Genomic DNA, 16,917 nt, shown 5'->3' with positions numbered 1-16,917 from the left:
TATTATTATTATTATTATTATTATTATTATTATTATTATATTGTAAAGAAGACTAGAATATTGATGTAATTCTAATAACAATGTCAACATTATTATAATTTTTATTATTATAATTATACAGAAGATAGTAGAATATTGATAGAATTCTAATAACAGCATGGTTACTGATTAACTATCAAAGTTTTATCTTCAATTGGATTTCAATATTGTGTCCTGACATTTATTATCTACCAACCTGACATTACAGATCAGTCCAAAACAAGCTTTTGAATTCATCATTCATCATAAATCATAGTTAAATTACATAAAGGTAGTCAAAATAATTGCTATGGCTATGCTAGTGGTTATATTAAGTTCAGTAGAATAATTGTTAAGTCTTTTCTTGCATACATTTTTTTTTATACAATTAAATATAGACTTAGGTAGGTTGAGGATAAAAAATGATAAATAACTAAATAAATTTCAAAATAGCAGACTTCCTGTTAGGTCCAGATCCACACCTCAAGGCACATGTTGCTGGTCTAGATCCGTTGTGTGCTAAATTTGCTACCTGTGTGTCATATGTGGCTGTGTTTCATTTGGACTAACATTTTACCACACCCATTTACATTGACCATCACATGCGTTAAGGTGTGTATTTTTAACCTAGAATGTGTTCATTTCCCAAGCTGGCCTCTAAACTTAAACTCCAGGCCCCAGGGTAAAAGTCCTGCCTGTGACCCACTCACCTACAACAGCCCACTTGCTTTTCAGATTTTGTCAGTAGTTGTATGACACGACCTGCATTTGTAAAGGTCACAGGGGTCTTTTACCAGAATGATTTATGCACTTTCTCATAAGCATTCCTGAAAGTTGACTTTGGGACATTATTTGGTGGTCAAAATCAGTAGCGTTTTGTCAAATTTTGTTACCAATTACTAAGTTTTTACCGCTCAAGAATGAGATTAAACTTTCTCCTTGTTTTATCTGTGTGTAACTTCCTTGTTCTCAATTTTAGACTTGTGAGCCAAGTGGTACACATGGTTCAACCCATGCCGGTGTCATACCAACAACAAACACACACCAAAGTGACCTTTACAAATCACATTTCAAGGCAAAACATGTGATGATATACACAAACCACTTTTGACTTTTTATGTTTGAGCTAAATGTGGGTTTCCATCTGCATGCAGTACCTCAGGAGGGACTTTGACGAGGACAGCACTGGACACGAGCTTAGTGCCATCATTTGAATTAGCCTTTTCTCTGTTCAGGGATCCAAGCAACCATGAGTTACAGGACTGTAGTGATGTACATGGAGATCGGCTGCTTTGCGGTCTGTGTGTGTGGATGGATCTTGGTCTGTTCCACTATGCCCACTGAGATCTGGACCTGGTCTGAAGTGGACAGCATAGTCCTGACCACTTCAAACTACTTCTCCAACCTGTGGAAAGATTGTATATCTGATTCGACTGGAGTATCAGACTGCAAGGGAATTCCATCTATGCTTGCACTGAACTGTAAGTAAAATGCATCTTAGCACAAGGCACAGGAATAATTAAGAGAAAGATACCTTTAATCATGTCTAAAAAGCGTGCTAAACATTTGCTTGATGTTCTTGGACAGGGGATATCCACATGTGCCGTGCTCTCATCATCATCTCCATAATCCTGGCTTTCTTTGGATCTATACTCGTCTTAGTGGGAATGAAGTGTACTAAGATTGGAGGATCAGAGCTTGCTAATGCAAGAGTAACTTTTGCTGGCGGGATGAACTACCTCATTGGAGGTAAAAAATTATAATCCCGTTGAAATATAGTACATATTTGATCATAAAATCAACACGTGCCTGTTATTTCAGGGATGTCAGCTATGGTCGCCTTCTCCTATTATGGAAACAAAATAAGAGCAGAATTCCAAGACCCTAATTTCAAACCCCAAAGGTACATACAAATCTTAGTGTATTATTATTATTATTATTATTATTATTATTATTATTATTATTATTATTATTATTATTATTAATAATAATAATAATAATAATAATAATATAATAATAATAATAATTATTATTATTATTATTAATTATTATTATTATTATTAATAATAATAATAATAATAATAATAATAATAATAATAATAATAATAACACTTTACAAACTTATTTCTACTGATCTATCAACATTTAACTATTGATTCCATGAAGGAAAACTGTGTATTAATATATTATTTTCATTTGTTCACCACCAGGTTTGAAATAGGAGTTGGCGTCTTCATTGGCTGGGGAGGCTCAACCTTACTTGTTGTTGGAGGTCTAATTTTAAGTATCTTTGCAGGGAAAGAAGGTTGCCACTCAAGGTAAATGGCTGCAGTTGTGTTATTGATGTTCCCAGAATTTACTTTCCTGCCTATTGTTTTAAGTAATTATTTATTCTTGGAATCCCTACAGCCCTAAAACATTTCCTCAGTACCAGTATCGTGACCCTTACACACTTGTTCCGGGAAAAAAGAGCGTTGCTTCTTTGGATGGCACAGGAAGCAATGATAGCCAGAAGTCAGGGACCAGCAGTGGCAGCAGAGTCAGCAGCATCTCTAGGAACACCAGTTCCACCAAAACATCAGGGAGCTATATATGACAATGTGTCACCTGTCTTTTCAAACACAATTTTCTGCTTCTGTCCTTCATAAAAAACCTGTTCAACAGGAAAGATACTGAAACTATATGTGACATAATAAAATCATTCATTCATTCATGCAATCAATCAGATTACTTGCAATAATATAGAATAGGTGTTTGTATGTAGTATTTCCATTGTTTATTTATTCATGTTTTATCATTCTTTGTCAATACTTTGGCTCAGTTTAAGTCACTAGCCCAACAGTTTTGGTTGGTTGATTCACATTATCTTGTGTGTATGCCTACATATGTCAGACTAACATGCAAAAAAGTTCTAAGCAGTGCTAAATAACTAAAGAGTATTCAGATCTTATTAATGAACAACATAGATAAGGGATTGTTATATGTTCTCTTTTTTAAAAAATGTTCCTTAAAGTGCTGAAGCATGGAATATTAACTTCACACATTGTATTGCACCTGTGTTCTATTAAAACAAGAGTAATTTCAAAAAGTATTGATGCTTTTTTTTGTTACTGATGGATTGATTTGACAGTGGGCTTGCATTATAATTTATTCCCGCTATGACTGGACAGTTAATTCTAACACGCTTGTGCCTCCCAACACACGTCCCCACACTCTAGCGGGTTAGTGCTGCCGTGGCTGCTGCTGAGCCAAATGGGCGGGGTTTCAGGGCATTTCAGCCAATCACAGTCACCCACGATCGGTAGGACGTTAGCGCTGCTCTGCTGGGACTGGAAGAGAGAAGCAATGCTGTGCAGTAGTCAACACATGGGACTCTGGAGGACTAAGTGAAACAGAAACAAAATAATCCTCTGGGATAGAACGAGACAGGACCCAGTGAAAGTCTAACCATGGTTTCCATCGACCATGTCGCTCAGAAGATACTGACTTACATCCCGTATATTCTTGTTTTGATTGATCTGAGATATGAAGGTAGGAAACTCACCAGAGTTACTTCACTGTACCAGGTGGTGACAGCTTCTGACCACTTAACATTACCTTAAACTAAGTTAACTAACATTGAGAAGATCTTCACAGCTAGTTTTCTATCAAACTAATATGAGCTTGAAAGATATTACACAGTTAAATCGATAAATGTCAGCTAGCGTGATGCTAACTTAGCTGTAGCTAAGCAGCCTGTCAGGTTGACTTTTGCATTATAGGTTAAAAGTAAGTCGTTTATCTTGATCATAATTGCTAGAACAAAAATGTTTGTTAATATAACAACTTCTCAGTTAACATGACAGCTGGTTGTGTCAGTGGTAAGCTCACCTAGCGTTACTTAAAGCTAAATGTCAAACTCGAACTGAAGTTCAGGTAGACCTCTGTGTCTGATCTTAATGGCATGAAGCCATCTGTCATTGTCCACTGAATGAATGGACCAGTAGGTGCTGTGCTAAGGACTAGGCAGTATTTAGGACTCATACAGTAATGTACTTGTCAGGAGTGAAATGTGACGGGGGGAGTGTGGACAATCACATGGAGATGGGGAAGAAGCTGCTCGCTGCTGGCCAGTTAGCCGATGCCTTGTCTCATTTCCACGCTGCTGTGGGTAAGTGACAGAAACATGCAGAGTGTAAGATAAATTGTAATAACCATCAGGAATGTGTCACAGTTGTATTATTTACATGCAGTCCACCTTTTATAACAATGTTGAAATATATAATCTGTATTAAAGAATGACACTTTAATACATGCATATAATAATCATGCATGATTATGCAATGATATGCATAATCATGCAATGATATGCATGATTATGCTGTGCATATCATTGCATATCTTGCAATGATGTGCACAGCATGATCATGTTGTGCGACTTGTGCGTACATTACATTGTCAATGCTTGGATGATATTTGGTGATTTTGTTGCAGCCCTTTTGTTTAGTCGTGTTGTGTTTGTGTTTTTATCAGATGGCGATCCCAAGAACTACATGGCCTACTACAGAAGAGCCACGGTGTTTCTCGCAATGGGGAAGTCAAAGGCTGCGCTGCCTGATTTGAGCAAAGTCATTGAACTCAAACCAGACTTCACCTCTGTGAGTGTCGTTGTTCATCTGGATTGAAGGAAAGCCTGAGAGTCAAAAGAAGGGTTAATCCAAATGCCAAGATGATACAACACATTAGAGTACCTATTTGTTTGGAGTGAAATTGAGTCAGGGCAGACTGTTTTTAAAAAAGCATAGTGGTGCTACAGAGATAAAACTCAGTTCACTTCATAGTTTCATGTTTTAGCCTCACCAAAAAAGACACGATTATATTTTGTGTTTAAAGGAAATGCTAAAGCTATCATTTCAACCAAAAAACTGGTTTTTAACATAAATATTTTTTAAAAACTAAAGTAATTAACGAACTTGCATGTACATATTTACAAAAAGTAAAACAAAATCCTTTGGCAATCTGTCAGTTTTGTAAGCTGTGATGATAATCTGTTTGCAGCCTGATGCTGAACACATTCCTTCTCTTCACAGGCACGGCTTCAGAGGGGGAATCTCCTACTGAAGCATGGGAGACTGGACGAAGCAGAGAGTGATTTTAAGAAGGTGGTAAGTACATTCACATCCAGCTGCCACTCTACAGCGACCACAGTGAGAGAAGACACTTACTTTCATTGACCAGTTGAGTTCACCAGGAGATGTCAGTGTTGATCTGTAACCTGCATGTGAATTGAAAACTTAATGTAATGCTTTTCATCTTTCACTTAAGGACTCTATTTTAAGAAACAAACAAATTAAAAATATTGAAGGAAGTTTTCTTTTCTGCTTGACTTGATTCTTGTCTCTGCACTATTGAGTTATACTACATGATGATTGGCTGCATGAGGTTTATTAATAAAATGCAGGGGCTTAAGCCTGAAATAAAGAAGTTTACATATGGATAAGAGGTGAATGGTGGAACAGTCTGTAGTGTTGTAGTCTCACAGCAAGAAGATCCCCGATTTGATCCCACCCGGGACCTTCCTGTGTGAGCTTTGTGTGTTCTCAGCATGTCTTTGTGGGTTCTATCTGTGTTCTCTAGCTTCCTAGAGACATGTGGTTGACCTGAAGCCTCCTGGGATGTTTTCGACCATTAGCTTCTTGTGTTTACATTTCCTCAGACTGAAGACACAGGAAGCCAATCAACGTTTAACTGAGTTCATCTTGAGTAGAAGTATCCATCGTTTGTTCTGTGTTGCTGTTTGTCAGGCTGTAATGTAAAAGCTCAGGCTGTAAAAAAAACATGGTTATTGGGGGGGTTTTTTATATACCGGGGTAAAACAGTCACTTTCTGTTCAGGGAATGGAAAAGTTTTATAATTGCAACTAAGTGCGAAGTTTCCTCTTTTAAGAGGAAGAGATGCCCACTAAATGCCAACTGCTTGGTTTTGTTTTTATGGAAGCATGTTTCAGAGGGTGCTATATACATTAAGTTGTACTTACTTTGCTGGTATCATGTGTAATACAGTATATCCAGGGCCCAGTTACTATATATGTCCACCTACCTATTTGTAAAATCTATACTATTACTTGAGATTGCTCTTGTGAGTGTGATGATCCCTATAATGAGGAAGATTATAATTTCATGGGCTTGGATAATAAAAAAATCCTTCTATTCCTTTGATAGGCAGCGCTTCAAGAGTGCAATGTTGGCACAAAACCTCTTGAGAAATATAAGACTTATAACATTGAATGCTCTAGTGAAAGACCGAATCAAATTATTGAAGCAAGTTTGAGTTTTCAGATCTGCAGTGCATGAGACTCACTTCATATTCCATTCTCTTTCTTGGCTTCTTGGCTTTTATACTACTGTATTTTCCGCACTATAAGGCACAGCTAAAAGCCTAAAATTTTCTCATAAACCCGTAGTGCGCCTTATAATCCGGTGCGTCTTATATATGGATTAATATTCATATTAATATTGGTTAAAAACATGATCGCTGAAAAAAAGCCGGCAGTCTGGCCGCCAGTCATGCCGCACTCCGCCACCAGAGGAGCCCCCTCAAAAGGCACTCGGGCCCACGCCCCCTAACAGCGGTAGTCAAGGGGCGTCACCGAAGTCCCGGCTCTGACTGAGCTGCTCTCAGACAGTAGAGCAGACTGTAGGAGCACCGGTGATTACGTAGCAAAACATAAGGAACTTTCAACAATTCTATTAATAAAGTTTGACTGACTGACTGATCTCAGTATTTACTAACTATTTGGCGTTGGAAATAACCCACTTTAAACTTAATTGGTCTAAAAAATTCCCTTGTGCTGGAATCTGGAATCTAGTGACGGTCCATTCTATTAGTCTGTGGAAACACACGGAGAAACTGGCATAAGGTGAATCAAAGACCCTCAAAGCTGAACTTCCAGCCTTTTCTGAAATTTCAAGAGCAGAGTCACTGCTAGACAAAGGTGCCAACGGGTGTGCTGCTATAGATTTATAAATGTAGTTGATAGCTCTGGGGGGGCGGCGCAGGGGCGCATTCAGGCTTGTGTATTGTGTCTGCAGAGACGTGCGGTGAGATTCACTGCGGTGAGACACCGACGTTAAAGTCAGTTCTAGGAGTAAAACAGCGTCATATTTGCCAGTAAATTAGCAGCCTGACATTAAAAACTAGTTAAAAAATTGTTGAGGAAACACAGCAGCAAATAGCTGCACCTCACCTCCGACTGGACTACCGATCCATCGAAACAATAATTAATAAACGAAGACGAACGTCGGAGCTTAAATATCTGCTTCGAATTTCAGATCAGGAAATTATCCGCTCTGTTCGCACTGACTGCACTCGTAATGAATTTAACCAGTTTTTAATGTCAGGTTTTTTAATATGCGTGTTGATTTCTTACTGAGAAGGCAAAGTGATCAAGTGATCAGGTTTCTTTGATGAGGCTCAGAATGGCTTATTGACATAACAATAGGGCCCATTCAAAGGTAGTCAGGAAGTCATGAATGCAATCATGACTGCCTGAGCATCGCGGCTCTATCTAGATCAGTGGTCCCCAACCTTTTTTGCGCCATGAACCGGTTTCATCTAAGACAATATTTTCACGGACCGGTCTTCATTTGCTCGATAATCGTTAATGATGCCAGGACAGCTGTAGTCTAATAATAAATCGTCCGCAGTGGATTTATGTAAAATGTAGACATCAACAGACAATAAACAAACTTTTTTTCATAAACTGATAATCAACATCTCTATTTCGTCTCTGTAAACGAAATAATTATAAGAAATAATTACATTAAAAACTCGATTCAAGTGACTGCACTGATGAGGTTTATTTTGAAATTTCGCGACTTACAATCAGTGCATTCAACGCAGGAGAAATATTGATCATTTCCAATAGAAAGGTGAACAAGTCAATCAAATAATAGTAATTACAATAATGAGAATTAGTGGATGGGGACCGCTGATCTAGGTGTAACGGGAGACAATGACACCTGAAGTGTGTCCGGTCTACTCCGCAGTTTGGTTTGGTTTTCGGTCACAGCAGAAAATCGCTTCACAAAGACAGGAGGTTGGAAATGGAAGCGGGGTTTTCGATACTTTTTGGCCGATCTCAGGATAATCTGCCTTGACTTTAATCCAGAACACTGGTGCGTGTATGGGCGCTTCATTGTGTGTGTGTGTTGATAACCTATCACGTAACTGAGACCCGTCAAGCGGGACAGATGCATGAATTTGTCAGTGCGTCATTCCACACAGACGTCACTTTTCAAATTTAACCTCTTTCAGACTCCGAAATAAATAAAACTGAAGTAATGTAAATAAGTTTTTCTTTCTGAGCGGCACGGTACCAAATGACCCATGGACCGGTACAGGTCCGCGGCCCGGGGGTTGGGGACCACTGATCTAGTGGACGGATTGCGCAACTACAGCCGCTGCAGTTTATCAGTCAGTCAGTCATTTTCAGATTACCACTGCTATATCCGCCGCAGCGGGTCACAGGGAGCCGGAGCCTATCTCGGCGGCACAGGGCCTGAGGCGGGGGCCAGTGCACCGCGGAGCCACACACAAACACGGACAACCATGCACAAACACACTCATTCCTACGGGCAATTTGGAACGGCCAATCAACCTGAAGCGCATGCTTTTGGAGGTGGGAGGACCCCGGAGAGAACCCACGCAGACACGGGGAGAGCATGCGAACTCCGCACAGAGCGGGACTTGAACCCGGGTCCGCCGTGTTGTGAGGCGGCAGCGCTAACCACTGCGCCACCGTGCCACCCTGCAGTTTATCAAATTTTATTTATTTTTTTATTATGTGCGCCTTATAATCCGGTGCGCCTTATATATGAAATAAATTATAAAACAAATTATTGAGGGTGCGCCTTATAGTCCAGTGCGCCTTATAGTGCAGAAAATACTGTATTTTAATTATGACGATAAGTACGTGGTGTAATTCTTTGCCTTTTGATCCTCCAGCTCAAGTCCAACCCCAATGACAAAGAGGAGAAGGAAGCCCAGAGTCAGCTCACAAAGTCAGACGAACTCCAGCGACTGGTGGCTCAAGCACGCAGCAGCTTCAACAGCCACGATTATTTAACGGCTGCCAGCCAGCTTGACACCGTCATTGAGGTAAGATCCATACCATGCCAGCATTGACTAATTTACATGCAAGCGTGACATTGTCTATGTTGGTTTGTAGAACAGTTTGTAAGTCATTGTCTACCTGTTCCAGACGTGTGTTTGGGATGTGACCTCACGTGAAATGCGAGCAGAGTGTTTCGTTCAGATGGGAGAGATGGGGAAGGCCATCGGCGACCTGAAAGCTGCATCCAAGTTGAAGAACGACAATACCCAGGCTTTCTACAAACTCAGCACCATCTACTATAATCTCGGAGACCACGAGATGTCGCTCACGTAAGAGCAGTTTACAGATGGCTTACACTGAGGAAGCAGCCACACAGAGGACATAGGAGGACTTAGGTGGCGCTGCTGCACTTCGATCCAACTATTAAGTGTTGTTGGTGCCACAGATTTTAGGCCAAGCTTCAAGCTTATTGCCGTGTAAATTTTTTTGAAATTATTATTTTCAGATGCTTAATAAACGTCTAATAGTAATTTATCTTAATTTTACCAGCCTAATTTCCAGACTCTCAATGAACAGTTTAAATACTGCATGTAGATGCCTGTATGTAGATGCTACACTAAAAAATGTTTCCAAGAAAGTTGAATCTGGATAAATGTTTTACAAATGCAATGCTGTGTATTACCTTTCCTGTAATTTTGGTCCACTATTTGTAACCAAGCAACAGAGCTGATCAGTCACAAAGGATGATAAACCCAGACTGACTTGTCTCCCCCTCACACCTGATTTTGCAGTGAGGTTCGGGAGTGCCTGAAGCTTGATCCTGATCACAAGCAGTGTTTCAGTCATTACAAGCAGGTCAAGAAGCTCAACAAACAGATCCAGTCTGCAGAGGAGCTCATCCAAGAGCAGAGGTGTGTGTGCGTGTGCGTGTGTGTGTGCGTGCATGCGTGTGTGTGTGTGTGTCATAGTGTAGCCCTGTTAAAAATTATAATCCCTTTGTGTACCGAGGATTTTAAGAGCTGTGCTTCCTTTGAAGAACTCCAGCTCGCTGGTCTTACGTTTCTATCCTGATGTCACATCATATCTGACAGAATATATTTGTAAGACTAAGCAACACGAGTGGCAGGAGGGAAGTGGGGGCAGTGATCCATCTTACATTCTGCTATACTAACAGAGATACTGCTTTTCAAACCTGCCTCCTGGTTGTTGTTGGGTTTTTTTTTTATAGGTATGAAGAAGCAGTGAGCAAATATGAGGCAGTTATGAAGACTGAGCCCAATGTGCAGTATTTCTCTTCTCTTGCCAACGAGCGTATCTGCCACTCGCTAACACAGGTAAGACCACCGCCACAGTATGTTAACTCATAGTTTGACTTCATCAAACAGGACTTCTTACCGGGGTGTTGTCTGTGTGTCGTGACCAGGATCAGCAGGCGAGCAGAGCGATCCCAGTGTGTAGCAAAGCCCTGCAGATGGACCCAGAGAACGTGAACGTGCTGAAGGACAGAGCTGAGGCCTACATCCAGGACGAACAGTACGAGGAAGGTAACGGAGGGTTTCTGTATTTGTATGTTCATCTTACTTTTATGAATGGTATAGATTTTTCTTTAAGAGCTACTGTAGTTTAAATCCTATATCTAATCCTATATCTATCCTATATCTATCAAAAAATATTGAGGAAATATCAATTCAGCAGTTATTTTGGGAAAAATCTGCTCATTAAAACTGCTGATAATTCTACTTATATAAAACTTTTGTAGTAAATCCTTAGAGCATGAACAAACTACAGCCCGCGGGCCATACTCGGCCCGTTATGCTTTGTAATCCAGCCCACCAAACTGTTTAAACTATATAATTAATTTTGTTAAATAAATGCAGTTGTAAAATAAGTTTTACAATAAGCCTCGCATATGTATGCTTTGCTGCTTGTTAGAGGGCAAAACTTCTTATATAATTTTTTTTGCAATTTGAGCTGTCAAATTCTAGATCTGTGATGAGCCCACCAGTCAAAAAGTTTACCCACCCCTGCCCTAGATTCTAGCTGAAACACCATTATTTATGGTGGTGTTGAACTACAATTATGCAGAGTTTCTGCAGTTCAGCCAACCTTCATTGAGCACGCAGTCAGAGGAGGACACTCACCTCCAGTTAAAGTCTGCCTCAATGAACAACATTTTTCTTCCATTTGACTCTGAAATTAAATAAGCAACGGATTAAATGTAGATTAAATTCAGCAAGGATGCCACTTCTTTATTTGTTGAAAGTATATAACGTCTATGCCTAAGAAGACAAACATCATCTGTTAGAATGTTTATCCCATAGTGTAATTAAAATTAGGTGTAGAGCACGTTGCAAGATTCAGAGCTACCCCACACTGCTGCAGGAATTGTGGAGTATTTATCGTTTATCAAGCCTAAAACTATTCTTTGGTAGAAGTGGCAGCACACACACTCACACACACCATTAAGTCTTGGCTGGCTGTAGGGATTAGTTTGAAACAATAGCCTCTGATCTATTGTTAAACCAGTCTCCGGTGATAACAGTGTTGAAATCCTCAGAATAATCTGTCCAGTCATCCTTTTACCTTCTACTTGATCTTCTACTACCAATGTGCAAAAAAAACACCTGATGGATTTTGATGAGGTGTAAGAGCAGTATATGTGTTTAAAATGGAACTGCTGAATTTTGACATAGATCTGATAAAGGCATGTATGCATTTTTTCTTCGCCCTCTTTAAATTCCAAGAGTGGACTTTGTTTGGGCACGTCTTTGTCTGAGTTTGCGTCAGGCTTCAGTTTCATAGAAAGGGACTGTTTGGCCTTGGTGAAGATATGGGTTCTGTTGAGTGCCATTCAGCTGTATCGGTGAAAATGCCAGTCAATAAAGAATCAAGACACTACGTACACATGCTCTCTCACATTGGTTAAATTGAGGCTGAAAATAATACAATGACTATGAACTGATCCATGTGAAACCTTGTCTTTTTTTTGTTCATCAAGTAAATATTGCACTTTATTCTCAGTGGCTGCTTTAGATGAGTAAGTAATTCCAATTCTATGCTATGTTTTTGTTTTCCAGCTATTAAAGACTATGAGACTGCTGCGAAACACAGCCAGAATGACCGTCAGATAAAAGAAGGCCAGGAGAGAGCTCAGCGACTTCTCAAACAATCTCAAAAGAAGGACTATTATAAGATCCTTGGAGTGAAGAGGTGAGACCGACGCAGTGGAGTTTGGATATTGATCTATTGATATCACCAGGGAGTTTTGTAGATCCTTAAGGGAAAAACTAGAAGTATTTCTTTACAAATTATCTGCTTTGTTTTTTGACTGCCCACAAATGTGCCCTACTACACTAGAAACCATATGTCTTACATACCATATATTATTATTATCAAAAATTGCTGACAAGCCCAAACAGACATCATTTAAGGTGGTCAAAATGAAATCTAAACAGCTTCTCTTTTGACACTTGGATGTTATGAGTTCCAGCTTATGGTTAAGAGAGATTGATTCAGTCTTCAATAAATGTACGACTTGCACTCTCGCCATTCTCGCAGAACTGCCCAGAAAAAGGAGATTCTAAAAGCCTATAGGAAACTGGCGCAGCAGTGGCATCCAGACAACTTCCAGGATCCAGAAGAAAAGAAGAAAGCTGAGAAGAAGTTCATAGACATTGCTCAGGCTAAAGAGGTTCTCACTGACCCAGGTAGGAAGTGTCAGGGTCGGGACAACAAATCACTCTTGTCCAAGTAACTTCAGATTTAAAAAAAATTTCAGATCATTCTGATGGAAGATCAAAATCCATCCATGTAACAACAGTGTATGAGTCAGTTGATGACATGTAGAACACACTTTATAAATGCCCTGCTGTATTTGTCTTGGTTAGTGTAGCATACATAACATCAACCTGTACAGACTTAAATATTACAGTGTATATGTTGTTAAGTTGCTCTATACTGATGTCATTTATTGGGGGTTTTTTTTCAGAGATGAGAACCAAGTTTGACCATGGCGAGGACCCCATGGATCCAGAGAGTCAGCAGAATCGTGGCTTCCACGGAGGTTTCCATGGATTCCAGGGTTTCAATCCGTTCGGTTCTGGTCCCTTCAACTTCAAGTTCAACTTCAACTAAGGACGCTCATTTCCCTCACAGCTGGAGCAGCGTTGTTTGTTTCTCCCTATTTAAAAGGAAGATCACAGATTTATGGAATGTCTGTGCACACAGCGAAGTCTTACAAAATGTGGAGACGATTGGGACTTAAGTTCACTAACCTTAAGGATGCATCTTTGTTGTTGAATAAAACAACTTTGATTTCCATTTGGGGAAGGTCTGTTGCCATGCTAACAAATGTCTGCAATGATTGAAGCAGCTTTTACCTGAAGTGCAAGTACAGTAATATTTTTGGACAATTCGATCCAGTCCATTTATTGTCTTCTTCTTTTCCTTTTGGCTTTTCCCTTCAGGGGTCGCCACTGCGAATCAATTGCCTCCATCTAACCCTGTCCTTTGCATCCTCTTCTCTCACACCAACTACTACTCAGCATCCTTCTACCAATATATTCACTATCTCTCCTCTGGACATGTCCAAACCATCTCAAGCTGGCCTCTGACTTTTATCTCCAAAATTTCTAACATGTGCTGTCCCTCTGATGTACTCATGCCTGATCCTATCCTTCCTGGTCACTCCCAGAGAGAACCTCAGCATCTTCATCCTTGCTACCTCCAGCTCTGTCTCCTGTCTTTTCTTCAGTGACACTGTCTCTAGACCAAACAACATTGCTGGTCTCACCACAGTTTTGTACACCTTTCCTTTTATTTTAGCTGAAACTCTTCTATCACACATCACACCTGACACTTTCCTCCACCTGTTCCATCCTGCCTGTACACGCTTCTTCAACTCTTTTCCACACTCTCCATTGCTCTGGACTGTTGACCCTAAGTACTTAAAATCCTCCACCTTCTTGATCTCTTCTCCCTGTAACCTCACTCTTCCACTTAGGTCCCTCTCATTCACACACATGTACTCCGTCTTACTGCGGCTAACCTTCATATCTCTCCTTTCCAGGACAAACCTCCACCTCTCTAGCTTCTCCTCCACCTGTTCCCTGCTCTCACTGCAGATCACAATGTCATCTGCAAACATCATAGTCCATGGAGATTCCTGTCTAACCTCATCTGTCAGCCTGTCCATCTCCATAGCGAACAAGAAGGGGCTCAGAGCTGATCCCTGATTTAGTCCCACCTCCACCTTGAACTCCTCTGTCACACCTACAGCACACCTCACCACTGTCTTACAGTCCTCATACATGTCCTGCACCGCTCTAACATACTTCTCTGCCACTCCAGACTTCCTCATACAATACCACAGTTCCTCTCTGGGCACCCTGTCATAAGCTTTCTCCAGAGCTACAAAAACACAATGCAGCTCCCTCTGGCCTTCTCTGTACTTCTCTATCAATGTCCTCAAAGCAAATACTGCATCTGTAGTACTTTTTTTTGGCATGAAACCATACTGCTGCTCACAAATGTTCACGTCTGCCCTTAGTCTAGCTTCCACTACTCTCTCGCATAACTTCATTGTATGGCTCATCAGCTTTATTCCTCTGTAGTTGCCACCACTCTGCACATCTCCCTTGTTCTTAAAAATGGGCACCAGCACACTTCTCCTCCATTCCTCAGGTATCTTCTCACTATCTAAGATCCTGTTGAACAACCCAGTCAGAAACTCTACTGCCACCTCTCCTAGACACTTCCAAACCTCTACAGGTATATCATCAGGACCGACTGCCTTTCCACTCTTCATCCTCTTCAATGCCCTCCTCACTTCGTCCTGACTGATCTTTGCTACATCCTGGTCCACAGCAGTCACCTCTTCTAGTCTTTGTTCTCTCTCATTTTCCACATTCATCAACTCTTCAAAGTACTCTTTCCATCTTCCCATCACACTACTGGCACCTGTCAATAGGCTTCCTTCCCTAACCTTAATCACCCTAACCTGTTGCACATCCTTCCCATCTCTGTCTCTCTGTCTTGCCACCCGGTTGATCAGTCTCTCCCTCCTTACTGTCCAACCTAGCATACAAGTCATCATAAGCTTCTTGTTTGGCCTTTCCTACCTCTACCTTCACCTTACGCTGCATCACCCTGTACTCCTGTCTACTCTCCTCAGTCCTCTCAGTGTCCCAATTCCTCTTAGCTAACCTCTTTCTCTGTATACACTCCTGTACCTCCTCATTCCACCACCGAGTCTCCTTATCTACTTTCCTTCCAGATGACACACCAAGTACTCTCCCACCTGTCTCCCTGATCACATTAGCTGTGGTTTTCCAGTCATCTGGAAGCACCTCCTGGCCTCCCAGAGCCTGTCTTAACTCCTTCCTAAAAGTCATGCAACACTTCCTTTTTTAGCTTCCACCATTTCGTCTTCTGCTCTGCCTTTGCCCTCTGAATCTTCCTCACCACCAGAGTCATCCTACACACCACCATCCTATGCTGTTTGGCTACACTCTCACCTACCACTACTTTGCAGTCACTGATCTCCTTCAGATTACACCGTCTACACAAGATGTAGTCCACCTGTGTGCTCCTACCACCACTCTTATAGGTCACCCTATGTTCCTGCCTCTTCTGGAAGAAAGTAGTCACTATAGCATTTCCATCCTTTTTGCAAAGTCAACCACCATCTGTCCTGCGTTCCTCTCCTGGATACCAAACCTGCCCATCACCTCCTCATCACCACTGTTACCTGCACCAACATGTCCATTGAAGTCTGCACCAATGACAACTCTCTCACTTCTAGGCATGCTCTGCATCACTTCATCAAAGTCCAGCCAGAATTTCTCCTTCTCCAGCTCACATCCTACCTGTGGAGCATACCCACTAACAACATTGAACGTCACACCTTCTATTTCTAGCTTTAGACTCATCACTCTATCCGACACTCTTTTTACCTCCAGGACATTCCTAACAAACTCCTTCAAGATACCTCTTACTCTATTTCTCCTCCCATCTACACCATGATAGAACATCTTGAACCCTGCTCCTAAACTTCTAGCCTTGCTACCTTTCCACCTGGTCTCCTGGACACACAGTATGTCTACCTTCCTCCTCTGCATCATGTCAACCAACTCTCTACCTTTTCCTGTCATGGTTCCAACATTCAACGTCTCAGTTGAATGTTGGAACTCTCAGTCCTATACTCTTGGCGCTCCTCTTCTCTCTCTTCATGCGAGTACACTTTCCTCCTCTCCTTCTTCGACCAACAGTAGTCCAATTTCCACCGGCGCCGTTGGCGGTCGTTGTTAACCCGGGCCTCGACTGATTCGGTATGGAAGTCATAGGTTTGATTCGCATCTTTGATTTGGCAAAAGTTTTACGCCGGATGCCCTTCCTGACACAACCCTCTGTATTTATCTGGGCTTGGGACCGGCACAATAAGACACTGGCTGACACTGGCTTGTGTCCTCTTGTGGCTACATTGGTCCAGTCCATTTATTGTCCACGTTATAATTCACATCCATTCGTAAGATTGAATTTGTACATAGGTACAGTGCTATTTTTATATGAATGGAATTTTTCTGAAATGTAAATAAATATATTTATGTATATTAAATTGGACTGAAAAGCCTGAGTGTTGCTTATATAATTGCTGTAAAGTGTCTTTGACCATTTTGGCTTGCTTCTTTATGGTGAAATTGTAGTGAAGACAGAATTAGTGTACTATAGTCCCTTCAATTGAGACCTTTCAGTGCATGAATCACACATCCACTTATCATAATGGGGACAACAAAATGTACACACTA

General features: G+C 40.9%; 2 protein-coding genes across 2 annotated transcripts; both read left to right on the top strand.

Annotated features, from left to right (window-relative positions):
- Positions 1 to 1,154: 1,154 nt before the first annotated feature.
- Positions 1,155 to 3,087, top strand: cldn10c (claudin 10c). The gene is made up of 5 exons (XM_068330007.1): positions 1,155 to 1,499; positions 1,606 to 1,767; positions 1,840 to 1,921; positions 2,229 to 2,336; positions 2,428 to 3,087. The coding sequence occupies exons 1-5, from the start codon at positions 1,268 to 1,270 to the stop codon at positions 2,612 to 2,614; spliced, it is 771 nt and encodes a 256-aa protein (XP_068186108.1). The 5' UTR covers positions 1,155 to 1,267; the 3' UTR covers positions 2,615 to 3,087.
- A 266-nt stretch (positions 3,088 to 3,353) lies between these two features.
- Positions 3,354 to 15,220, top strand: dnajc3a (DnaJ (Hsp40) homolog, subfamily C, member 3a). The gene is made up of 12 exons (XM_068328754.1): positions 3,354 to 3,549; positions 4,061 to 4,168; positions 4,531 to 4,655; positions 5,088 to 5,162; positions 9,004 to 9,156; positions 9,260 to 9,441; positions 9,904 to 10,023; positions 10,341 to 10,446; positions 10,536 to 10,656; positions 12,190 to 12,322; positions 12,671 to 12,819; positions 13,101 to 15,220. The coding sequence occupies exons 1-12, from the start codon at positions 3,468 to 3,470 to the stop codon at positions 13,244 to 13,246; spliced, it is 1,500 nt and encodes a 499-aa protein (XP_068184855.1). The 5' UTR covers positions 3,354 to 3,467; the 3' UTR covers positions 13,247 to 15,220.
- Positions 15,221 to 16,917: the final 1,697 nt, after the last annotated feature.

This window comes from Antennarius striatus, chromosome 12 (genome assembly GCF_040054535.1).
Source record: "Antennarius striatus isolate MH-2024 chromosome 12, ASM4005453v1, whole genome shotgun sequence".
Classification (NCBI taxonomy): Eukaryota; Metazoa; Chordata; class Actinopteri; order Lophiiformes; family Antennariidae; genus Antennarius; species Antennarius striatus.
Note: the sequence above shows the minus strand (reverse complement) of the source record. Positions and strands in the feature narration are given on the sequence as shown.